The 27,181-nt window shown below is 42.5% G+C and overlaps 1 protein-coding gene across 2 annotated transcripts in view; it reads right to left on the bottom strand.

Moving 5' to 3' along the window:
* Positions 1-14,227, bottom strand: part of TRPC3 (transient receptor potential cation channel subfamily C member 3) — a 65,311-nt gene extending 51,084 nt beyond the window's left edge. For both annotated transcript variants that reach the window (XM_087437669.1, XM_087437670.1), the window contains exon 1: positions 14,009-14,227. In XM_087437669.1, coding sequence (XP_087293795.1) covers positions 14,009-14,220 — 212 coding nt within the window. In that variant the 5' untranslated portion in view covers positions 14,221-14,227. The remainder of the gene's footprint in view (positions 1-14,008) is intronic.
* Between the last annotated feature and the right edge of the window lie 12,954 nt (positions 14,228-27,181).

Raw genomic sequence — 27,181 nt, 5'->3', positions numbered from 1 at the left:
CCTGCAGACCTGTCTTCACCAATGACTATTTAATGTCATGCCCTTGTTTTTATCAAGGATTGATATTTTTTAAATATCAATTTTAATATGTCTTCTTGGAAAATGCATGTAAGGGGTTAAACAGGTTGTCCATTATAGTATCCATTGCACCTTTTATGAGGATTCAAGCACTCAAGTCATCCTAGAATTGTGTATCAAGAAGCCTCTCTCTCCAGATGAGTTTGCTTCCTTTAACAGTATAAACTATATAACCCTGGCCTTTTCTTTTTTTTTTCCCCAGCCCAAGGTATCCAGGGATTTAGCTTGAATCTAAAAGTGCTCAATTACCATCACTATCCTATCCCAGATTTCTGGCAGTCTTTCTCTCCTCCTCCTGAATGATTTATCACATAGATTTTAAATCAATTATCCTATACTCCAAGTGTTTTAAACCATTTTATGGTTATCTAAATCTTTTTTTAAAAAACAGAGCATTAATAAATACTCCCTCATGCGTGCTACCACGGCACACATTCCTGGATGGTAAGGTGTCCCAGAGGGCACCACAGGGAGTTGAGTTGCTGACTCTCTTTCCAGGCCCTGTCCTCTCGACCTCAGGTCCCACATGTACAACCATCTGTTCCCCGATCACTCTAAAATGCCCCAAATCACCTTCTTCCTTAAATCTGTTCCCCCTCCTAACATTTGCATTTGAGGCGTTATTCAGGTTTAGCAATTTCAAGGTCGTCTATGACTCACTGTCTCGATCCTGTCAGTCACAAGCTTCTCCTTTGGAATGTTCTTGTACTGGACCCTTCCTTCCAATTCTCATTGCCAGCACCACCTTCCAGATCTTTAATAAATCATAGCTGGATTATTACAACAGCTTTCCAGCAGAGATGGCACCAGGGAAGGCTACTAAACTGTACTGAGTACCTGGTCTATACGTCTGTTTTTCATGCACTATATTTAATTCTCATGACAATGCTATGAAGCAGGTATTATTTTCTGTTTCACAAATAAGAAAACTGAGCTCAAAGGAAATTGCCCCAGGTAACACACATAGTAAAATGCAGACTGGGATTCAAGCTGGAGTCTCTCTGACTCCTATTCTTTCCAGTGCTTCGTGCTGCTCCTGATTTTCCACTTTGTACCCCACAGCCATCTCCAGCACCTTGCTCTTCTTAAACTCTGCTTTTACACCCACAGTTATCTTAAAACCAGACCAAACCAAGCCAAACAAAACTAGAATCCTCCGGCTGGCTTTCAGGGATGTTGACAGCCCCCCCGCACCGTGCCTGGCCAACCTTCTTTTCCTTGCTCCCCTGATTCATTCCTCACTGTCCTCAAAACATATTATTCTACTTATTTCTGTGCTACCAAGGGTATTCCTATTATATCAAGGGTACTTTTTGAAAAATTAGTAAGATGGTTTTCTCCTTTGCCTTTCCAAATACAAGATCTTTGCCCTGGTTGACTCAGGCCATCTTGCTGCCTGAGGGGGTGAGCAGTGCAGTATAGAGTTGGGTGGGCATGTTTAGGGGGAAGTGGAGAAGGTAAATTTTAGAAGAGGAATGCAAAGAGAAAGATCAAGGTAATTTTCAGCTTTTTGCAAGAAAAATGAGGTTTTGCAAGCAGAATTTAGGAAAAGGAAATTGTCTTGAGGAAGGATTTGATCAATTCCTTTATTTCTCTAATTCGGAAGGAACCTGATCATAGAGTGCTCTCATCATGCAGACAAGATAGCCCTCCCACTTTTGACAGCAAAATCATGATGCTTATTGTCCTGGGAGAAGAAAAACATAACAGAAGGGAAGTAAAACTCAAGATGTGGATCCAATAGCGTGAGGAAGCACCAAGGGCAGGTATTCTTGCCCCAGCCCAACCTAGTTAAGTGGGCTGTCCGGCCCACACCGCTTGTCTGGAATGATGGGGGCTTTCTCAAGCTACCCTCAGCTCCCATGCAGTGTGGACCCTGCATTGAGAGCAGGGAGCCTGCAGCAAGACTAGGGATGACGGCTGGTTCTGTGAGCTGGATAGAGCTCTGTAGCCCATGGGAGCTGAGCTGAAACCACTGTACACCAGGGAGCACATCTGGGTTATAACAAAGGCAAGTCAGCCAAGATCAAGTTCCTGCTGCTGACAAGCAGCACCCAAGTAGACAATGAACATCGCCTAGAGACAAGAGTCAGAGTACACCAACTCTTTCCCCACTCCAGAGGTCACACAAGCTCCCCTCCCCCAATGCCCAGATGCTACAGAGAAGAGCAGGGAAAGGGGTGGCTTTCTGGGAGCCTGAGCAATTTTTCTTAAAAAGAAAATTTACTTTATAGTATCAAACTAAGCTCAATGAAATCAGCCTCATAGCATCTCTTTAGAGTGTGCTAAACTAGGGGGGACACGAAGACCATAGAGATTCCAACCCCTTGTGGAGATTCTGGAGGGAAGAATCAGCAAGCAAAGGTCCCTTAGACACTGGCTCAAGGCACAGGGAGACACTATCCTATTGAGCAAATCCCTGCGCTGATGTAGGGCAAGACTTCCCTCCTTGTTAATTCACATAACTGCTTAATTGCTTAATTAACTTGCTTAATTTATTGATTGCTTAATTCATTTGTTGAATGAGAGTAAGTGTCTGTTTAGCAAGCTAAAAACAAAAACAGAATTAAAAAAACTAATTCAAGCCACAGGTTGGATGGACATTTGGTTCATTTGTTTCTCTCCTAGTCAGCAGGTGGGAGGCTCAGCAGACAGACCTGTTACAGGCAGATTACAGGAGCTACATGTGGCTGCTCAGCCAAGCTGTCGTGGTTTCCTGACAGCTACACCTACCTCTGGATGTTCCTTTTGTTTCCATCCTGGGCATACTCTTATTTCTGCTGTTCACCAGTTCAAATCCTTCCTACCTTCCGTGGTCCAGCTTACATTACACCTCTGTAAACAGAGGGTAATGTTTCACAGGATAATGACTAGAAGACCTGCAAGATTCTGTCCATTCTGAAATGTTGTCTTTCGATTCTTTCTGAAACCATTCCTGACCACTTCATTGGCCTGAGCTTTTGTAATATTGCTATTCTGCTCCTAAATCTATGTGCTTAATTTTATTTCATCTCCTTGATTTTTGTCTCCTTGATTATTGTCTCCTGTGAAATTCATGTTCCCTAAGTTCAACTGAGGATAAATGCTTAATGCTTCCTTATCTTATGTTTTATACTTCTTATGTCACCTCTATAGTGTCTAATACAGTGCAGTATATGTTCAAAAATACTTGTCAATTGATACTAATTCTACAGATAAAGAGACTCAGGCAGAATGGTAATTAACTTCCTCAAAATCACTAAAAAATAGAGAACTAGAAGATGAGAGAGAGCTCAGAGGTCCTCTCCCAGGCTCTCTCTACTCTCCCATGATGTCTCTGGAGAATAAGAAAATGAATAACAGGTTGCAAATCAAAGTAACATCACTGTATTAAAATATATGCTTAGCTTATGTGTTGGAACATTTTGGTTCTATAAAGAACAGATTCTAAAACGGCTCTTTGGATTGAATCGCAAGCTCTTTAGCACTCAGCAACAAATGAACATTATTAAACAAGTCACCTCAAATCCTTTATTGAAATGAGTGGAGAAATAACCATCTACTCAATCCACCCAGCAAGCAGCCGACAAAGTAATAACACCATCAATGTGAGCCAAAGCAATGAGAATAACACTCAAACTGTTTTGACCAGTCAGTTCACCACTCTGAAGAAAGTGAATGTGCCAACCGGCTAGGATCCAGTCTGTCATTCTGTGAAGGGCAAGAAAAGCATAAGGAGCCACAGAAGATACATAGTGAGAAAAGCACAGAGGAGGGGGAAAAAGTGCGAGAGAGCAACCACCACGTTAGTTACAGTATCAGGGATGGTGATAACTCGAAGTGGTAATGAAGGTGGGAAGCAGCAGACACTGACAAAAGACAAGACAGTCAGAGACGAAAAGTCAAAAAATAGACAAACCCCATAGTCCCCCTGGCAAGCAGGCACCTGTCAGTCAATGTGGCTGCCTCTGGGGACATCTGACATCTACATGGTGTGAGTGTGCTTGGAAGGAGGAAAGGGCATCTGACAAACAGGCTTGATAATGTTGTCAAAAACACACGTTTTGAACATCTCTTAGTGTACGTATTTGTGGAGTGGGAGACACTGACCTTCAGTAGCATCTAAGTGCACCAGTGTGCCAGGCAGCCCAATCAGTTCGACCGTCTGGTGTAGAGGGTGCAGGGGTAGGGGTCCCCTGTCCCACACCACCTACACTGAGCCTGCCTCTACCCACACCGTGAAAAGCTAAATAACACACTGTCACAGTAGCAACAACCAGCAAGAAAAGGTGCTCCATTTAAGAAAGAGGAAAGCACAGCTTTCATTTCTAAAAATTCTCATCCCACAAAAAAATTAAAATGTAGAGATTCCGGCACTCACAGGTCTAGAGAGATATCTGGGTCTCCACAGTAACTAATTCCCTGAGAGTGTCTGTTGGGCTGTGTTATATTCAGAATTCTCCATGAATCATTTTAATAAATCTATTAGACATGTGCTAATTTGGGTATATGCCCTAATGACTCAGTCAGAGACAAGAAGCTGCTGTATATCTAAGGAGGGAAGCTCTGGGCTCCTCTCTGCATCACTTTCCCTGTCACCTCTCTCCTGAGAGCTCTGCCAGACCCCTCAGCAGCTAAAACCAGAAAAGCAAAAGAGCCATTTGACAGCGTGTTGCTCCCTCTAAAAGGAGGACCCCTAACCATTGCCTGCGTGACTTCTTGATAATGCTTCTTAAACGTGGGTGCCCAAGAAAGTATTCAAGCAAACGTCTTCTAGAACTTAGATGTTTCTGTTTGTGTAGACTCCATTAAGTTGACTATCGTATGCGTTGTAATTGTCTGCTTTCATGCCTGTCTCCTCAACGATACTGGAACATCCTTAAGAGGAGAGATGGCCTTCTTTATCTCTACGTGCCGGGCTTTAGTACACGGCTGATGAATATCTATCTGCTGGAGAGACGGATGTACAGATGCATGGGTGCTTAAAGTGAAAGACTGAAGACCTAAGGAGCAGATAATTTCTCCCTTTAGATTCAAGAACACGATTGGTCACATATGACAATGTGTGGAAGTAGTGGTGGAGGGGAATTGGAATAATTCTTCTATAAAAAAGAATGTCATGAATACTTTAACATAAATTAATAATCAGAAATTAAAGTAATGTAAACAATCATTCTTCTTTCAAAGCAGATTTATGTTTAATCACATTCAATTCTTAGTTACACCATGAAAGTAACTGGTGAATTCTACATCTCTTGATTTTGATCTTGCATAAAGTTATATTTTGTCAGGATAATCTGGGGGGCAAACAGAGGATAAATCTTAGAATTAATAAGCTCTAATAATTAATAGTTAAGTTCATTTTCAAAAATAAATTCATTTGCACAATGCTTTCTAAAACTAATATTTATTATTTCAGGAAGATTAGTGACAATGAAATTAGAAGTCAAATACAAATTCAGTCTATAATTGAACAAGAATTGAGACAAAGTGAACTCAATAATAAAATAAAAAACTCCTATTGACCCAAGAGAAGTTCATATTTGGCTATTTAAATACACTAGTCACTATCAATTTTATATATATATTAACCTCTAACATTATTAGCAGCAAAGGGATCTGGTTTTCCATCATTATCATCCAAATCGGAAGTCAAAAGTCTGAGGTTCTTAGATGCTTGCTCCCATCACATCACCCCTCGACCTACTTTTCAACAGAGAATCTATATGCATCAGTCCTATTTGACAAAATGTATTCAGAATTGCAAAACTTGTATAGAATATTAGCATTGTCATGCTCTTTCCTTAACAGGTCACACACTTGTGGACATTTAAATCTCATTTTTTAAAAAGGTCTGGGACCAAATCCATATTGTCATCTATTATTTGAATAGTGCAAAGAAAAGAGGGGAGTTTTTTTTTTAATAGGGAATTTTTTTTTTACTAGATAACTGTAGGCACATATCCTTGACCTAGATGCTAAATTAAAGACAAAACACTATAACAATTCTAATTATTCTCATCAAGTCACTGCTGAGCCCCTTATGCACAAGTGTGAAGTTGGCCACCTCACAGTTCACAACTTCAGACCTTCTATGTGGGGCCAGACTCCCGTGTGTCCACCCTGCACAGGCCACTAATCTGGCTCCCCTGCCAGACTGATACTGGGCAGTGCGGAGGGCAGTGTTGAGAAGGAAGACTGCTGGTCAAGAAAAGAGCCTCTCTCCTCAGAAGACAGCTCTGCTGCCATTACTCGAGCATGTCCCCTGAAGGGGGCGATCTCAATCCCCAGCTAGGAAGTTCAAAGTATTCCTTCCTACCAAGGGCCCAGGAGGTCAGTAAAAACAGTTTTCTTCCTCCCATTCCATTTCCTGCGGTGTTTTATTGCCTACTGTCAGCTGGTGGTAAGGGTTTATGGGATATTGCAGGCAAATGAACAGCTCAATAGTTATGAATAATTCAGAGAGAGAGGGAGGAAACAGACAGACATTTGCTATCCTAGCACAGTAATGAAAAATTCCTACAATTCTAACCCAATTGTCAGATGATGGTTGAGTCCTGGTCCAGGACCCTTTCACCTCTTTGATGTTAAGAGAAGAGAAAACCATAAGTGATGTTTAGCGGGGAGTCAACTGTGCCTTGAGATATCTTTTTCTCCTCTTTCCCCCATTCTTAGTCCTCCTCCTTAGCTTAGAAACTTTCTCAAGTTGATCTGCCATCAGCAGGCAAATTGAAATGATGAATTAATTGGGTCTCATAAATGAATTAATAGTAGTTTTCTGTGTTGCTCCTCCCAGGAGTAAATGCATTTTTAAACTTCTTTGAGGAAGAGAGAAAAGCTTAACCCCAAGCAGGCCACAGTGTGAAGGGCACAGCCCCAGGCCCCTGGAGATTTCAGAGGGGTCGGGGCTGCTGTGATTAGACGTCAACCTTCAGCTTCAGTTTCTCAATTGGTAAAAGAAGAGACTGGATGAGATGAAATCCTTTCCAACGTAAACAGTCTATTTTTCTTCAAAATATTCTATATTAGTTAAATTTAGGAAGCGTGGTACGAAGACGATTTTAGGTGGGGGACTTCAGATGACCCTCGCATCACACTGTACATGTTACTGTCTACTCCATTTGCCTAATAAGATCAGTCATGATTAAGAATATTCTTCCTTCTGCAGTCTTGGTTCTGTTAATCATACCGTCTTCATTAGGGCTTAAATGAACACCTAAAACATCATCATAGGCTGTTTGGTTTCAAGATGATGGAATAGAGGCCTTTCTTACCCCTTCTCTCCAAAATTACCTCCCTTAACAACAAGGAGAACTTACAACAGCAACACAAATTTCATCTTCCATGAAATCAGAAGATATTCATAACCCCAGTCCATAATACATGAAGATGAAAAGGAGATGAGTTGGGAGAATGGTAAATGACTTAGCAGAGAGAAGGAAGGTCTAACCAGACTGCCTAGAAGAAGCAGCAAGCTGATCCACCCTGCTTAATACCAGAAAAGGCCTAGAAATTGAAGGCAAAAGAAATCCCAGAAAGTAGAGATGAGGCAGGAGCCAAAAATGGGGGAACTGGCTAACAGTCTGTATAAGGAGCAGGTAGAAACCCTTCCCCCAGATCTCTAACCCATAACTGATATGATCAAGTGACAAGCCTCACCTCTATAAGAAAGATAGGGTATGAAATCTCTGGAGAAATAGAAGCAGAGATGCTCTAGATAAGCCACGAGGCCCAGAGGAGAGCAGGGACTAAGAACACGGGGTCCCTGCCCAGTTCCAGAATACCAGCAGCCAGGTTTATTATCTGCCAATCCCTCCTCTCCTGAGAAATATTTAAAAAAATACTGCATCTCTGAAATGAGAAAGAATGCTATGACAAAGGAATACTCATAAGACAAGAAAGAGCTCTTAGAGATTAAAAATATAATAGCTAAAATGGAAAAAATTCAGTGAAAGATTTGGGAGCTAGAGTCAAGGAAATATCTTAGAAAGAACAGAGAAGACAAGCATTGGAAAACAGGAGAGAAGAGATACAAACACTAGGGGATCAGCCAGGAGGCCCAACATCCAAATAATAGGAAGTCCAGAAAGAGAGAAGAATGAAAATGGTGGGTAGGAAATAATAAAAAAATAATACATGAAAACTTCCCAGAACCGAAGGGCATAATCTTCAGATATTGAAAGGGCTCACCAAGTGTCCAGCTCACATGATGAAAACTGGACCCATACCAAGGCATATCATCTCGAAATTTCAGAAGAGTACTGATGAAGAGACGATTCTTTTTTTTTATTTTTGTATTTTTTTGTGAGGAAGATCAGCCCTGAGCTAACATCCATGCCAATCCTCCTCTTTTTGCTGAGGAAGACTGGCCCTGGGCTAACATCCGTGCCCATCTTCCTCCACTTTATATGGGACGCCGCCACAGCATGGCCTGACAAGCGGTGCATTGGTGCGCGCCCAGGATCCTAACATGGGCCGCCAGCAGCGGAGCCCACGCACTTAACCGCTACACCACTGGGCCGGCCGCTGAAGAGACGATTCTAAAGCCTTCCTAAAGAAAAAAAAAAAAAAAGTAAAACCACATACAAAGGAAGTCAGAGGGGTTTTAGAAGGGATGTCTTCAGGAAAACACACACAGCCAGAGACTGCAGAAGATTTAGCTAAAGAAGCAAGGACAAGATGGGACAAATATTTACTCCAAGAAGAACAAGTAACTATCAAAGAAAAGAAATGTAATCATACTATACTACTGGACTCAGCAGTGAACAATATTACATGGTTATATAATGAAGACTTTAAGATATTAACCAAAAAAATTGTGATAAACCATGTGGTGGAGGATGGGGGGAGATTAAGAGGTTTAAGTAAGTGAAAATTCTCACCTAAGACAACCAATAACATCTAAAATATAAGAATAATAAGACAGCAGGAGTTAAAAGAGTTAAACATGGAGTGAAATGGAGTGGAGAGAAAGAAAAAGTACTACCGGGGACTTGCTGTTTTTCTTATAAGCCTTTTTAGTCCTAACTTTTAAAACTATATTCATGAATTACTTTGATAGCATATAAAAATAATTTAAAACAACCAACAAAGATGACAACTCTGTATTGTAAATAGTGAAATTACTACTCTAGGGGATAAACTAATAATATAATTAAAAGTTTCAGATTATTAAAGCTCTCAAGCCTAATGCCATGTTGTGCTGTTCTTGAAAATTAAACAATAACTGTGGAGAAACCTGCCTCTTTCTTAATAACACTGACTAATAAAGTCTGACTTTAGTCCATAAAGTCCAAACTCCTGTCCCTGGAGATTCAACAGTCACTTGGAGAATCTCTGATTTCCAACCCCGGGGTGGGAGGAAGATGCTACTTCCAATTTGATGCCCAAGCCACGCACAACACGGTTCTCAACTCCACAGCCAGACGAAGCCTAGACTGGAAGATTTACACAAGGCCACTGCCACAGAAACTAACATCCAACTAGATGATCTGGGTTACAAGGCATTGTGTGCTCATCTTCAGCTCTCCTATCTTACAGAGCTGAGCATCAGAAGCGCTATTATTTTTTTAAAATCCTCTAATTACTCCATGGCTTTATTTATGATTTTTTAAAATAAAAATTGTATATATTTAAGGTATACAATATGATGATTCGATATATGTATACATAGTGAGATGACTACTACAGTCAAGATAATTAACATATCCATCTCCTCACATAGTTACCTTTTTTGGGGGGCGTGAAACGAGAGTACCTAAATTCTACTGTCTTAGCAAATAGCCAAGATATATATGCAAACAACCTAAGCGTCCATCGACAGATGAGTCAACAAAGAAACTGTAGTGTGTGTGTGTATATATATATATATGGAATGGAATATATTCAGCATCAACAAAGGAGATCCCGCCATTTGTGACAACATGGATGAACCTGGAAGACATTATGCTAAGTGAAATAAGCCAGACACAGAAAGAAAAAAACTGTATGATCTCACTTATATGTGGAATCTAAAAAAGCCAAATCCACAGAAGCAGAAAGTAGAACGGTGGTTACCAGCGGCTGGGAGGTGGGGGAAATGAGGAGATGTTGGTAAAAGGGTACAAAGTTACAGTTATGTAGGATGAATAAGTCTAGAGATCTAATAATGTACAGCATGATGACTATAGTTAATAATACTATATTGAATATAGAAGCTCTATTATTGATTCACTGAATAACCTTTAGAAAATGACTTTACTTCTCTGTGTACCAATTTCCTCATTTGCCAAATTATGACAATGGTAAACCAGCCTTAAAGAGGTGTGACTCAAGTTAATTAGTATAAACGGCAGCATGAAGTATTATATAAACACAAATTACTGCCTTTATTATGACAAATTTTTGGCAGCACTTCCAGAAGAAAAACTAAACAGAGTCCTCCTTTCTAGAAGTCTTTCCATTAAAGATAACACTGCTGAGAAATCTAATGATTTTGTGTACTTATGTTAATACACATAAGGATTGATTCTTTTTACTAAAAGTAGGCTCAAGTTTCTTGATTTATCAAGTATTTGCCAATTGTGGGTCAATTTTTCGCTCTTCCTGAAACTCTTCTCTCTAGCAGCCCTGCCTTAGTACTACCTGCTCCTTCACCTTTTTCTGTGTCCTTTGCTTGCTACTCTCTCTCTGCCCTCTAACAAAGAAGTTTCCCTCAGAAAAGGGAGCCTAGGCCCTTTGTTTTTCTCTTCACACTCCTTCTTTGGGTAATATCCCATACTCACATGACTCTAACAATTTCCATCAGATAGTAGACTCTCAAATTCTCCCAAGTTTTAAGCTTGCATTTCCATCTTTCTGCTTGACACCTCTTTCAGAACTATCTGAAAAATCAGATCCTCCTCTTTGTTTTTTTCCAACAATGACATCAACCATCTTACTTATCTAGGTCAAAATCACCAAGTCATCTCTGACCCTGCTTTCTCTTGAAACCCCTCATGGGCAGTGAGCTGCAAATTCCTATAGATTCTGTCCGTGTATTCTCTCTTCCAATCTGTCCCTTTCTATCCCGCCAGTACTACGCTATTACAAATCCTAATCTCAGCCTAGACAGCTATAAATAGTCCCCTAATTTATTTATTCACATTCTGCCAACTGCCACTTCAATCCGTCTTGCTCTCAGAGTGGCCTTGATCAAATTGCTGCTGCTTTGAAACAATCAATGGCTCCCTATTGCCGTCTCCCAGCATATAAGATCCTCCACATAATGCCGCAAACCAGCACATCCGGCTACATCTCACTGCTCACCCACACATACTTGATGCTCCAAGCAAACTCAACTAATATTCCCCAGATATGCCTGGCATTGGGGGGGTGGGGTGTGGTTGTTGAATTAATTACTCAGTCTGTCTCTGCTTCCTATCCTATCTATCTTTTAAGGCCCATAAAGGTTTCCCTGATTTCTCCACAACACTGTGGTTGTCTGTCTCTTTTGCACTTGACCCTTCATAGCTCTATCCTTGTGTGTATGTTTTTATGGTACTTATTTTCTTCTAACTTATAGCATAATTGCTCATGCCCAGTTTCATTTCCACCTGTCGCTCATGAGATTTTAAACTCCTTGAGTGCAGAAAAGTTGTCATCCTTGTGTTTGTGGCTTGCTGTACCTAGCCTGCACATGTAAATGTTTAAGAAATGTCTTTGAATTGAAACTCATGAGAACGCCTTCAAATGCCTTTTTGGAGTTCATCAGACATATTTAAGAACTGAAAAACTCCAAGAATGAGGTAATCTCACCGATGACATACTACTTGGCCCTAGGTTTGCAAATAATTGGGATAAAGGAAGTCTTGGTTTCAATCAATGGTTGAATCAAGAGTTCTAGCAAAGGATAAAAAAAAGAGTCTTGTTAGTGATATAGCAGAAGACATTCTTCCTCCTAAGTCAGTCCGTTTAAAATTCCCGAGTGGAATACTGGAGCACGGAGCAGTGAAATGAGCAACAGGATCACCCTGAGGAATCTTTCTGGTAAAAGTGGGATTCTATCCTCAGCATCCCCGCTGCATTTTAAATTCAGCTATTCTCTTCTGCCTACCGAAATGACCCTGGGGCTTTGACAGGCTGAGCGCCCTCCTCCGATTCCATCCTAGGGCTGTTGGTTCACTTTCTACGCTATTCAACTGCGGCCATATTCTCCTCAAAGGTGGCACAAAGAGCTAATCTCTGCTACAGATACCAGGCTAGTCTCTGGTGTGTACCAAATGACAGGCCCAAGTAAACATGAAGAGCTTGCTGCCCTACCTCCAGAAGAAACGTTTATAAACGTATACCTTCTTAAAATGACTGGGTCTTCTCAACCGCTTTACAAAATAAGTACAACTACAACATTTACTGGTTGAATTATGTAAAGTCAGCAGATAGGAAAGATGCTCTATTAGCAGTTAGACAGCAAGTCTACAATAGGATTTGCCCCAGTGCTTTGTGTAATTGACCTCAAACTTCAAAAGGCAAAGCGAGGAATCTCTGCTCCGCCCTGCATTCTCAGATAAGAGCGCTCTGGTGTCCCATTCAGTGTGGATTTAAGGTAAAAGAAAACAATTTTAAAGAATCTAGAAATTGAGCTGGGTTATAAGAAACCAAATTGGCAAAGAAAAAATGGACAATGTCTTAAAACCTTAGGGAGGCGGCCAAGCGAGCTGGCGGCGCTTTAATCCCAGAGGCTATAGCTTCCCTCCATTTCCTGGGCCATTTCCACTCCAGGCTAATCTTCAGCAATAACTGAACCACATCGGGATGCGTCGCTCATTTTAAATCGGATCTCTTCCCTAGGAGATCTGCTCCCAGCCTCTGATTTCTGTTTCCTATAGGCAAGTCCTGCCCCGCCAGGCGCCGGCTCTGGGCGAGCCCAGCAGTGCGAGAGTGGGGGCCGCCGCAGAGGCCTCGGACCCGGGCTGTGCGCAGCTCGCGGGCAGCAGGGGGCGCTGCACAACCTCGGTCCCTTCCCGGGAGAACCACTTCCCAGCCCAGGCGGTTAGGGCCGCCCGCCACGACTGACTCCAAGTTCTCTACCTAGATCTGTGCGTTCTTCCTAAAAAAGACAGTAAACCCTGCAGCACGCCCAAGGAAGGTGACAAGAGAAATAGAGAGCATGCACCCCAAAACTAATCGCCTTCTTTTTCATCCTCTCTGTGTCTCGCAGCTGATTAAAGGCTGTTTCCAAGATCTGTCAATTAAGAAAAGTTGCTCTTTCTCACACACTAGATCTCCGACCTCTACCTTCCTTTAAAAAAGAAACAACTACTGACCCCGAGCCGCCTGGGAACTACAGCCAAAGTTACCACTAAAGCGGTTCCCGGGGCCGCCCCGCGCCCACTCTCTCCCCGGGGGACCCGCTGGGGCTTGGACTCCAGCTGTGAATGGGCCGTCGGGGAACAAGGCGACCGGACAAACGTTCAACTCACACTCTGTACCGCACGCAGTCCCCTCTCCCCTCCCCACTCCCCTGTCCTGCGTCTGAGGGGACCCAAGTTCCCAGGGTGGCTCCGCGCTGGGACGCTGGGGAGGAAGTCGGGGTTCGAGGGCGCGCTTGGGTCTATGCACCCCTTCCCCTTCTTTGGCCTCCCCGGGTAAGCTCGGGGACCCCGGGGTCCATTTTCCGAGGGGTCGCCAGCCCAGGGGACAGTCGTGCCCGCGTCCTCGGTTGTAGGAGAGGAAGTGTCAGCTCGCCGGGAAGCGTGTCTGGCGTCCGTATGTCCGTCCGCGGGGCTGTTCCGTGCAAGTGAGCCGAGACAGAGCCCCCGACCACGCCTTCGGCGCCCCGCAAGTCCCTCTCCAGAGCGGGACCAAGGGGGCAAGCCCCCGGCCGGGGTCTGTTCCCCCACCCGAAGTCGCCCCGAATCGAACTGCCGTGCCGGGCGGGCCTTGGGGTCCCGGGCACGTCCTCGGCGGCGCGGGCGGCCGGCCCTGTACTCACATGTCGGGCCCCGGGGAGAAGGGCGGCGGGCAGTAGCCGCGCGGTTCCCGCCGCGAGGGCGCGGCGCGCGGCTCGAGCCCCCCGTTGACGCCCCTCCAGCCCCGCCGGCGGCGCTGCGGCTCCGCGCCCCCGTCCTCGCCCTCCTCCTCCTCCTCCGGCGCGGGGAAGGTCACCCTCGCTTGCTCCTTGCACTTCTTGACCTTGGTGGACATCGCGCCGGCCGCGCTCCGAGCGCAGGGGTGCCGGCCGCCCGCCGCCGCCTCCGCGCGCTCTCCCCGCGGCGCCCCGTCCCCGCCTCCCGCGGCCCCGGCAGCCCCGGGCAGCCCCGGGCGGGGAGGCAGGAGCAGAGAACGGCGCGGCCCGCGACCCGGCGGTCAGACGCGGGAACCCGGGCCGAGTCGCCGCCGCCCACCATCCAGCCGTGGGGGCAGCCGCCGCGGCTGTCGCTGCGGGGAGGACGCGGGGGGCCGAGCGGGGCGCTGGCGCTGGGAGAGGCTCTCCCGCCCGGAGGCGGCAGCGGTGCCTCCTCCGTGCCCGTCTCCCGTCTCCGACAGCATCACTTGCTAAGACTGTACGGTTACTCAGGGTGAAGGGGAGAGAGGGAGGAAAGGGGGGGCGGGGGAGTCAATTCCTTATCAGTGAGAGCTGGAGAGGCAATCAGACAGACCAGCAGGTAGGAAGTAGAGAAATCAGGGAAACTTCCCTCCCCATTCTCCCATTTCTCTTCCAGAGGATCTGGAGCCCTTTTCCATGTAGAGATACAAGTTTCCTGAGGAAGGGAGAAGGAAATCGTCCTGCTTGTTGTTCATTTTCCTGCCGTCGTATTTACCTTGTTCGACTCCGCATTTGTTTCAACAAGCGTCACCTGTTGGTCGTGTTACTCGGAGACTTGGTTGAATCTACATAGGTTTAAGTATATTTCCCTAAGTGCCTCTGCACCCCAAGAATAGTAATGTTTTAAACGTGAGTGATGCTTCAGTTTTGTTTTAATGAATCTCAAATACGTCTAACAAGATTTGTATACTTCCCGAGAAATATTTTCTAGCAAAATTTAACGTCTTTTTAAAACAACAGCAAAACAAAAATGCATTTTAAAATTCAAGAGCAGTGTTTCTTCTGGGAGAAAAGACATGGAATTTTAGTCAGAAGGAGTCTTAGGGATAAAGGAATTTATCCCTTGTTTTAGAAATAAGAAAACTGAGGCCTAGATAGACTGAGTAAACTTCTCAAGGCAGGTAGCTAGTGAGAAAACTCAGGTTAGACCCAGGCAAGTGTATTTTCCAAGGCTTTCTATTGCCTCAACTAGGCAGCTTTCCAGCAAGTCCGACTTGGAAGAATCACAAAAATACCAGACATGCTATGAGGAGATAAAATAAGATATTCATTTTTAACTGTATCCAATTACACTGTATTTTTGTGAGGAGCAATTCTTCCCAAATGTAAACAAAGGAAATGTAGCTCTTTTGAATTTAATTCTTAAAAAGTAAATAAAATATTGTGTGTTTTAGTAAGTCGATGATAAGTGTGTATGTTGAAGGAAGCAATGATATTTATTTATACATCTGATACAGAAGAAACAAGTAAATACTGTCTAGTGCTTTACAGTTGGAAGCACCTTTCCGGTATCAGCACATACAGAAGTAGAAGTGTTAAAATCCTTCCAGTATAAGTTTCCAGACCCCTCCAATTCCACCTCTGAACTATCTCTAAAGCAGGACGACTGTCGCACCCCAATACCACTGCCTCAGTTCAGGCTCCCACTGTCCTCCCCGCGGTCTGGTCTTTCTGCAACCTGCCTCTCCTGGTACCATTTCATCCTCCATGCTAGCAGAGAAACTATGCTCAGAGCAAGTCTGATCATGACTTTTCTCTGCAAAAATCTCTGGTGGCTTCCTGCTGCTTTCAGGTTAAAATCCAAATTTGGCATACCCAATCCTTCGTGGTCTGACCCTAATTCTTCAGTCTCTCCTCCCCCCTCCCTCATGCACATCCTAACTCCAATTACCCTGAACTTCTCACTCATCGCCTGACATTCTAGACACCTTCCCATTTCCCTGCCTTTGTCCGTGGTGTTCCTATCACTGAAATGTCTCTCTGCTCTCATCTGCCGGGCACACGTCTACTGTTCCCTGAAGACCCAAATTAGGTGTCGCCTCCAGTCCATCACCTCTCCTATGTCCCAGTGAACTTCCCACAGCTTCTGGTCCTTGCCCATGGCACTCCGCGAACTGCAATCTTACCACTGATCACACCGTACTGAAATTAACTCTTTATGTGCCCTTCTTGTCTTTAGTCTGTGAATTCCTTGAGGGTGGTTTGGGGTCTTATTTACTTTGAGTTACATGGGAGTTCACCTTTCTGTCCTTGCCATTTAACTCAGTACCTGAGGTGCAGGACAAGCTCGATAGAAGTTTGTTGAATGAATTCAGGAAGTCTACAGTTTCTTTATAATTGCATTAACAAGTTCGTGAACTGCTTTTATGAGGCTCTGGATAGAAGCACTGTGGGAATGCTGAAGTCACCAGGGTTTAGTCTCATAGACTGTATTAGTTTGCCAGGGCTACCATGACAAAGTATCACAGACTAAGTGGCTTGAACAACAAAAATTTGTTTTCTACAATTCTGGAGGCTAGAAGTCTGAGATGAAGATGTCGGCAGAGTTGGTTTCTTCTGAGGCCTCTTTTCTTGATTTGTAGATGGCCCTCTTCTCCCTGTGTCTCCACATGGTTTTCCCTCTGTGTCTCTGTCCTGATCTCCTCTTGTGGTAAGGACACCAGTCATATTGGATAAGGGCCCACCCTAATGAGCTTATTTTAACTTAATTACCTCTGTAAAGGCCCCGTCTCCAAATACAGTCACTTTCTGAGGGGCTGGGGGTAAGGACTTGAACATATGAATTGGGGAGGGGCCACAATTCAGCCCTTAACACACTAACTCTCCTGGGCAGAGGGAACTGTTCCACCTGGAGTCTGCTAACATTTATATTCTTAAGAAGCGCGTCCCTGGGATTAACGAAAACCCAGAGGAGAGGAAATCTAAAAGAAATTAGGTTCTTAGAAGAGAGAGGAAACATGGACCTCCCTGGCATAAGTCAGCTTTGTCCTTTTTGTTTTCTTCTTTTGTAAAAGAGGATCTGTCACTGCATATATTTTGTTGGCTGTCTGTGTACTCATAAAATAAGTGTTTGCCTATATTCAAAGTCCATTACTCCTTTTGGGAAAAAAGATCAATATTCAGAAAATCCTACTGTTGAGGCAGGTTATTTTCAAGTAGAAGTGGCCACTGAGGCATAAGTGAAGCATAACTTTCATGATACGTTCAAATAAAAGTGATTGTTTTTAACCTGGTAGCAGAAGATGGTCTGCAAATTTCCTCCTAAATCTCTAAGAAAATGTTGTGCCTTCTTTAAAATCTGTTTCACACCCTGTGGAAGGCTCCTATTCTCTGTCTCTCTGTTCCCTCTCTCCCTTTCTCCAGGGCTGTCTGCAACACACCTAATAAGAAGACACTGTTGAGCAGTAATTCTTGCACCCCAGGATGAAGGTTAGACTTGGCAATTTTCTCAAGGGATCAAGAGCATGGGAACAGGTATAATGTTCCAAACTGCACATTTCTTTTCCTCTGTAAGAGTACAAGCTGTCTTATAAATGGCTTTTGCTTTTTTAAAAAATAGATTTTATTTTTAGATCAGTTTTAGGATTACAGAAAAATTGAGTGGAAGGTACAGAGATTTCCCATATACCCTCTGCTCCACACATGCATAGCCTCCTCCATTATCAACATCTCCCACCAGAGTGGTACATTTGCTACAACTGATGAAGCTACATTGACACATCATTATCACCCACAGTCCATAGTTTACATTAGAGTTCACTGTAAGTGTTGTACATTCTATAGGTTTGGACAAATTTATAATGACATGTATCCACCAAACAGAGTAGTTCCACTGCCCCAAAATCCTCTGTGCTTTACCTAATCACCCTCCCTCCTCCCTAAACCCTGGCAACTACTGATCTTTTTATCATCTCCATAGTTTTGCCTTTTCCAGATGTCATGTAGTTGGAATCAAACAGTATGTAGATTTTTCGTATTGGCTTTTTTACTTAGTGATATGTGTTTAAGTTTCCTCCATGTCCTTTCATGGCTTAATAGCTCATTTCTTTTTAGTGCTGAGTAATATTCCATTGTCTGGATATACGACAGTTTATTTATCCATTCACCTACTGAAGGATATCTCGGTTGCTTCCAAGTTTGGGCATTATGAATAAAGATGCTGTAAACATCTGTGCAGGTTTTTGTGTGGATATAAGGTTTCAACTCCTGTCAGTAAATACCAAGGAGTGCAATTGCTGGATATGGTAAAAGTATGTTGAGTTTTATAAGAAACCTCCAAACTGTTTTTCAAAATGGCTGCACCATTTTGCATGCCCACCAGCAATGAATGAGCGTGCCTATTGCTCCGTGCCCTTGCCAGCATTTGATATTGTCAGTATTCTGGATTTTGGCCATTCTGATAGGTAGTGGTATCTCATTGTTTGAATTTGCGTTTCCCTGATGAGGTCTGATGTGGAACAACTTTTCATATGCTTATTTGCCATCTGTGTATCTTTTTTGGTGAAGTGTCTGTTAAGATCTTTGGCCCACTTTTAATCTGGTTGTTTGTTTTCTTATTGTTGAATTTTAAGAGTTCTTTGTACATTTTGGATAACAGTCCTTTATCAGATGTGTCTTTTGCACATATTTTCTCCAGTCTGTGGCTTGTCGTCTCATTCTCTTGATTCTTTGCTTTTTAAAGTGAACTTAAGTCATTAATTTTCTCAGCAGCATAAACTGATAAGATGGGAAATATTGCATATCAGAACCATTGAACCTGAGAAAGGAGGATCCCAGAACTTATGATGTAGTAATTAATATTCTACGCCTTTTACACAGAATTTACAGTGTCCTATAAATGGCATATCATTAATGCTTGCAGTTCTTTTATAGGCCAAGGAGGTCTCAGGTAGTTTCCTACCTTAAAACATTTGTTTTGAAAATTTCTCCATGAGTCACAAGTTTGGAACTCAGAATTTACTTTATCATAGAAATAAGTTGTAAGCGATGGTTATATTTCCTGGGCCACTCACAAATGCCTAGTTACCTTAAACTTGCTTCAGAGACAGTATAGGGAGGTATCTAAGAACACATATTCTGGGCCAGAGGCATGAAATCAAATCCCACCTCTGCTGCTTACTAGCTCTGTGACTTTGGGGAAGCTATGTAACCTCTCTGAGACTCAGTTTCTTCCTCTGTAAAATGAATATACAATCATAATACCTATTTCATAGGGCTGTTATAAGGAGTCTCCATGTTAATTGCACATAAAACTGTGCCTGGCACATATTAGGTACTGTGTAAGAATTAGCTGCTGTTAGCTCATTATTGTGAACTATAGAACTAACAATAGAAGTCTGAAGTTTGGGTCCTAAAGCAAGGGACCTACCCTGTGTGATTTAGATGCCGCTCTATAAGGGCATTTACTAAATTGTATAATTGTATTTGGTAAATAGCATTTACTAAATTGTGTAACTGTTGTCTTACTTGTCTGTCTCCCCCACTGGACTGACTGTAAGCTCTGTTGGGGGTGGGGACAATGTCCTATCTGACCTTGTCGCATGAGTGTAGTCATAAGGCTGGAAACAGAGCAAGTGTTCCAGCAATGGTGGTAATAGTAGCAAAGGCAGTTGCAACAGCAGATGTTCGATAAATACTTATGGACTGAAGATCCAACAGTGAGGAGAGGGAGGAGGACAACATTCTTCCTCGGCTTGGGCACAGTGCCAACTTCAAGTAAAATCTGAAAATTGGCGAAATTTCTCTTTGGCGTCTTCCTACTCTGTCTCCCACATCTTTTCCTACCTTATACCTCCTGTCTTCCCTGGCTCCTGTGGACTCAGGGACTTCATATTGTTTTAACTCTCCCACGATGTTATTTCTCTGGCCTGCTATACCTGCAAAGTGTGCCAGGCTTCACAATTTCCCTTCTATCCCTTGCCATTCGAAATTGCTGTTGTTCAGGGCAGCCAATCTCAGCTAGCTGTTAAAGGGAAAGTGTCTTTCTTTTGGGTTTCTGGACTCAATTCAAAAGTGTATGTGGCAGGCCGGCCCAGTGGTATAGTGGTTAAGTTCATGCACTCTGCCTCGGCGGCACAGGGTTCACGGGTTCCAATCCCGGATGCGGACCTGCACACCACTTGTCGAGCCATGCTGAGGCAGAGTCCCACATACAAAATAGAGGAGGATTGGCACAGATGTTAGGTTAGGGCCAATCTTCCTCAGCAGGAAAAAAACAAAAGTGTATGTGGGGAGGCTTCCCACAACACCAAGCAATTCTTAGACATCAGCAGAGTGTCCAAGAATCCAACTCAATTCTGACACTATCTACCTAGGGACAGCATCAGATTCCACAGGTTAAGGGTACAGTCTTACAAGACTCCCCCCAACACACACACACTTCAGATGCTAGTCACAAGCCCAGGTTGTTACCTGTGCTTCCGACCAACCAGCTACAGACTGGAGGTTCCCACGTGATCTCCTCCTTGGACTTCAGATGCCAGTTGCAAGTCTAGGTTGTGACCTGTACTTCTGACCACCTGTCTGTAAATCAGAGGCTCCCAAGACCCTCTCCTTGGGTTTGACTAATCTGTTAGAACAGTGCACAGAACTCAGAGAAACATTTTACTTACTAGATTACCGGTTTATTATAAAATGATATAACTCAGGAACAACCAGATGGAAGAGACAACCACCATAGGGCAAGGCATGGGGAAAGGGTACAGAGCTTCCCTGTTCTTTCCAGGCATGCCTCTCTCCTGGAATCTCCACCTGTTCACCAACCCGGAAGCTCTCCGAACCCAGTCCTTTTGGGTTTTTATGGAGGCTTCATTACATGGGCATGCTTGATTAAATCATTGGCGACTGGCAATTGAACTCAATCTCCAGCCCCTCTCCCCTCCCTGGAGGTCTGAAAGTTCCAACCCTCTAATCACTTGGTTGGCTCCATTGGCAACCAGCCTCCATCAGTAGGTGCTTTCTGGAAGTCACTCATTACCATAACAAAAGATGCCTTTATCGCTCTCAACACTTTGGAAATTCCAAGGGTTTTGGGAGTTGTGAGCCAGGAACTGTGGAAGATCAAGTATATATGAGAAACATATAATTAGTCATCTGAATGACCAACTATATATTTCTTATAAACCAGAATATTGCAGTCTTACACTAATTCACACTAGTGTGTGTGGATACCTAAGAGTCAATTCTCCAAGAGCTTTACATTTTTCAAAAACTGCAATGAATATCCATTTAGTGGAATTACTAGCTGTGTATTAAAATGAAGTGAGGGGACTACCCGGTGGCATAGTGGTTAAGTTCTCGTGCTCTGCTTTGGCAGACCGGGGGTTCACGGGTTCAGATCCCAGGCACAGACATATTCACCAATCATCAAGCCATGCTGTGGTGGCATCCCATATACAAAATAGAGAAAGCTGGGCACAGATGTTAGCTCAGGGATAATCTTCCTCAGCAAAAAGAGGAAGACTGGCAACGGATGTTAGCTCAGGGCCGATAGTCCTCACCAAAAAAAAAAAAAAAGTGAAGTGAAAGTAAGATGCTTTTTGTGGGGACAGGGGACAGGTGAGAAGCTGCCAAATAACAAGGGGGCCTTGCGGGAATTTCCTACAGGGTTTCTAACTTTCATTTTACTACTGCTACTAAAGTTACCATTCCCAAATGATTTAAATTTGCCCCCCAAACCCGCCATCAGCATCTGCCCATAACATTGTCAAGAAAGGTTCCCAGATGGAGGAGAGAGTGGAAAATGGGCCAAGAGGCAGAGATAGGGGCTTTATGTGTAGTTTCAATCTTGAGAAAATAGGGACAGAAATTCATTGTTGTTGGAAGACAATTCTCCGTGAGTGCCTTACGTTTCTATACATCTTGCAAACAGAGGCAATGGCTACCTTTGTTCTGGAATATCTTTTCAAGAGTGTTTTTATGGCAAACAACCTTGGAAGACAGAGATAATGTACCCCTGCAGCAAAAAGCATGTTTGTTTACCTTTCCATATAATAAAGGTAATGCTCCCCCTGGGATAAGGGTCAGAAAAGATTCAGTTACCAAAACTTGGGTTCCTCTCTTTGGATGCCACCCACTGCATGTGCAGGTGTCATCTGAGCCTCTTCATGTCACTCTGTGGGAACTGGGACTCAGGAACCTGGCACAAATGCTGACACTCTGGCTACTGCTCTTGCTGTGAGTAATAAACTGTCCTTTGTCTCTGGTCCTGGAGTTTTGTGTCTTCTGCCAGCATCCATGAAACTGTGACTGACATTTTTAGCTCGCAAATAGTGTAAAATCTCAGACCCTTCATAGTTCTTGGCAATTATTACATTCTGCAGGTGAAAAAATTCACAGCTCTCCTCAGAGCAGAAATCTCCAAGAGTAAATTAGGTTCTTAAAGGGGTTATAATAACTTTCCCATGGGATTAAATTCATTATTAATTTTTCTATGACCAAGTACTCTTTTACATACTTGCTAATAATGATTTTTTATGTGAAATCAGTAACAAAGGAAATCAACGCTCTCTACTTAGTAAGATACAGACTTGAATGCTTATGGTTTTGTATTGACAATCTGAGGAGTGACTTGATGCCAACACTGCTATGCGAGAGCTAGAACACTGTTGTGTTTGGAGACTTGAGGAAAAGTGAGGGTGAATCTTTAGCTTTCGTTTCCTTGACCTCTGTCTGTGTGAACATACAGAAATCAAATCTGCCCAGCAAGGGTAAAAAAAACTGCTTCACCCTAATCCCTATGATCCCTGCCCACCCCCTTCCAAAACCTATTTAAAGACATGTTCCTCAAAGTCATATTTGTTCTTCCTTGAGGGAGGGAAAAAGTACTGATTACTTACAAATGGGAAACTGGCAGAAATGTGTCATATAAGTCACCTGTCAGAAAGGGAGTTTGAGAAAATAGAGTAGTTCGGTCTTTCCAGTCAGAGTATCTTCACCTTTAATGAAAGGAGCTAAAATACTTATTATTTATATTATTCCTAGGCAGGGTGAATCCTTAGGACATGTTAAAAATGATGATAAAAAGTTAGGTGTAATTCTCTTTCCTTTTTCTGCTCATATAGCCCTTTAATGTCCAATTTATTCTGTGCTACATGCACATCTCTTACAGGTTGCAAATGCAATGCCATTCTAAGGTCTGAATTGTTCAGTAATAGCATTAGGATAAAGTTGTTAGTCTCTGCATTACCAGTTTACTCTGCTTTGTTTTTGTTTTAAAGCACATGTTTCTACTCACCACCAATGGATGGAGAGACTTGACTTGCCGACACCCCAAGTCTAACCAGGCATGGATTCCGGGCAGGGAAAGTGGGCCTCACTTAAACACTCTGGATATATAAAGGACTGTGTTTCCCCATTGCTTTAAGCAATGCCCTTCCTAGCCCCCATTAGCTATCTCTAATCTTCAAATATAACTCCTTTATCCAGTAACTCTTAACTTCAGGCAAAAGTGTTAAGAGAAGGTAAAAGAAAAGAGAATAGGAGAAAAGATTCATAAAGTTCTCTGTTTTTCCCTATATTCACCTGGAATAAATTATCTTGAAAACGTATGGTATTTCCATATATACAAGATGCTCAGTGGTCTCATTTTAATGCAAATTTTGATTAAGAATTAACATTACAAGATATTTGCACAGCAACATAAAAGTATGTAACTCAATTATTAATACTTTTTTTTGTGTGTGTGTGAGGAGGACTAGCCCTGAGCTAACATCTGATGCCAATCCTCCCCTTTTTTCTGGAGGAAGACTGGCCCTGGGCTAACATCCGTGCCCATCTTCCTCTACTTTATATGGGACTGCGCCACAGCATGGCTCAACAAGCGGTGCGTAGGTGCGCCCGGGGATCTGAAGCGGCGAACCCCGGGCCACCGAAGTGGAGCCCGAGCACTTAACGGCTGTGCCACCGGGCTGGCCCCTCAATTATTAATACTTTTTATTTGATATTATAGTAATCCCCCCTTATCTGGGGTTTCACCTTTCGCAGTTCCAATTACCCACAGTCAACCGAAGTCTGAAAATATTAAATGGAAAATTCCAGAAATAAACAATTCATAAGTTTTAAATTGCACGCCGTTCTGATCAAATCTCGTGCTATCCTGCTTCATCCCACCTGGGATATGAATCATCCTTTTGTCCAACATATCCACCCTGTATACACTACCTGCCTGTCAGTCACTTAGTAGCCCTCTTGGTTATTAGATCAACTGTCGCAGTATCGCAAGTGCTTGTGTTCAAGTAACCCTTATTTTACTTAATAATGGCCCAAAAGTGCAAGAATAGTGATGCTCGCAGTTTGGATATGCCAAAGAGAAGCCATAAAGTGCTTCCTTTAAGTGAAAAGGTGAAAGTTCTTGACTTAATAAGGAAAGAAAAATAATCGTATGCTGAGGTTGTTAAGATCTACGGTAAGAATGAATCGTCTATCCATGAAATTGCGAAGAAGGAAAAAGAAATTCCTGCTAGTTTTGCAGTCATACCTCAAATATATATGTATAGGAAAATCATAGTATACATATAGGGTCCGATACTATCCTCGATTTCAGGCATCCACTAGGGGTCTTAGAACGTATACCCTGCGGATAAGGAGGAACTGTATAATCATTATAATGTCTTTAAGGATTTTAGGGATAAAGGGAAAGGAGAAGATTATACTGTATAGAAAATCATGAACTATATGAATTTTAAACATATATTAAAAGACATCTAGTTTGATCACCTTATAATGCTTGAGTCCCTCTGCACTGTCACGGCTAAATGTTCATACATATACATTAATGTCTTTATTGTGTAAACAGTTTTCTAAAATGTGATCCACTTGCTTCTATGGATTCTTTTTTAATGCAATGAATCCTTTCTTAGAAGAGGTTTAGATGCCAGGGAAAAAAATTAGTGGTGTGGCTTACATCTTAATCAATGAGTCAAATCTGTGAGTAACTGCCCTTATAAGAAAGGTGGTTGCATCTCTTAGTGATGGAATAAGTGTTCCGAGGGGAAATTCAAGTGGTATCTGTGAGGGTTCCTGGGAAGCACTGACGTCCAACGCCACCTATATCTACAAGGACTGGAAAAGTCCAACCAGACGTGTACAAATCAAATTCTGTAGACAGTTGAGTCCTCATTGAAAGTTTGGGCTTTTTAAATTCAAGCCTAGAATATAACCCACTCAGAACTTCTATTATAATTATTAGTTGGAGAGAGGAATGGAGAGCAATTAACAAGGATCTATGTTATTGTAAACCAAAAAGAAGATAGGTTGTAGAGTTTTGCACAGTACATTTAGGCTTGACTACAAAACAGAAGAATAGTCTAAAATATAATTTGAAAGTGGAAGCTTTGAAGCTTGGCTTAAATTTGATTTATCTTGGAAAGGGAACTTTGTCCAAGGGACTCTGTCAGCACCCTGTGAAGGTGCTACTTTCTGCAGAGCCCAGGTACGATAATGAAAGAGTTGGTATCTGTACCAAACAAACAATCCCTGCGCACAAAAGTATTTCTCATAAAAGGTATACGTTAGTTTTGGTTACTGAACAATAAAAAGGAGTCATTTCTTTAAAACATTTTGTTTGTTTTATGAGGACATTTTCCCTACTCAACTGTTCAGCTAGCAGCTTAAAATTCTGAAATCCCAAAGGGAGAGAGAGGTTTCTCACACATCACAAAGAAGATGGCAGTCTCCCAAACCATAAATGGCTTCAATTTTCATGTAAAGTCAGCTTAGTGAATCACAGGTGGATTTTTACCAAAAATGCATTGAAGGGCCTATGCCACCAATAATACCTTATTTAAAAATAATCAGCTCATCCTTGGCGAGAGATATCATGTGTACTGTAGCCAAATACATTAAAACATCAACAAAGACACTTTTGGAGATAATTCGGCTAAAGCCCAACATCCACAAATGAATTGATTTCAGGAGGAATAATAAAAGCTCATAATGAGCAGCAAAAATGCATTAAGGATTTATATATTAGTACTGGTAAGGGGAAAAAATGGAATAATTTAATTAGAATGACTTTTTGGGAGAACATATAAGAAGATCTTATTCATAAGTTTAGATCTGTTTTCAGAACCTACTTTTATATAAATGCAAAATATACAATTGAGTACAAAGCAGGAACAAAATCACCAGTACCTAAGGAAATTAAAAATCCCGAGATATTAATGTGGCCATGAAGGAAATGATCTTAAATACAGAAAATGTAAGACTGGTGTATCATATGAGACAGTCATGATCAGAATCCACCTACTTTATCTTCCAGAATCTCAAATCGTCATCATCATCAACAGCAGCTATTCTTTTCTACTATTCTTTTCGGTTTATGTGGAGTGAGCATTTATAGGATGATATGCTAGAAACCTAAATTAAACCCATATGCCTAGGACAGTGGGATCTCTACTGCTTAAAACCCTTCTGTCTCCTCATTGCCTCCAGATAATGTCCTTTACTTAACACATAAGACCTTTGGTGATCTGGCCCTTATTTATTTTTCTAGCCTTATCTCCTGCTACCTTCTCTTTGGAACTTTGTATATGTGTTCCCCCTGCCTAGAATATATTCGTTCAAAAAAGTTACTGAGCAACAACTATATGCTCTTCTCCAGATGTCTGCCTGGCAAATTCTTCATCCTTTAAGACTCAAAAATCTCCTCCTCCTTGAAGTTCCTTCCTCATAGCAAGTGAATCACTATCCTTTCACCCTTTTGAATAATGCCACCACTGTACCTTCTACACAACCTTGTGCAGACTGGAACCATATGGCAACTTTTTTTTAAAGGAGAAAAAAAAAAAAACTACACAAGTGAATATATTCCAATTGTTAAAAATTTAAAGAAATTTGAAGCATTCAAAGTAAGAACTGACAATCCTTTTCACCTTCTACCTCCTTCAGTCCTACTCTCCTCTTCAGAAAAAAACTGCAGTTCAGAGTTTGGGGCATATTGTTTCAGGCTTTTTTCTATATATTTATATACCTGATAGGCAATTTAAAAGCACAAACCCTGGAGTGAGGCTGTTTGGGACAAAATTCAAGCCCTACTCCTTAACATTTTTGGAGTCTTGG

Source organism: Ceratotherium simum, chromosome 12, assembly GCF_057802395.1.
Source record: "Ceratotherium simum simum isolate JZ-2026a chromosome 12, ASM5780239v1, whole genome shotgun sequence".
Taxonomy (NCBI): Eukaryota; Metazoa; Chordata; class Mammalia; order Perissodactyla; family Rhinocerotidae; genus Ceratotherium; species Ceratotherium simum.
Note: the sequence above shows the minus strand (reverse complement) of the source record. Positions and strands in the feature narration are given on the sequence as shown.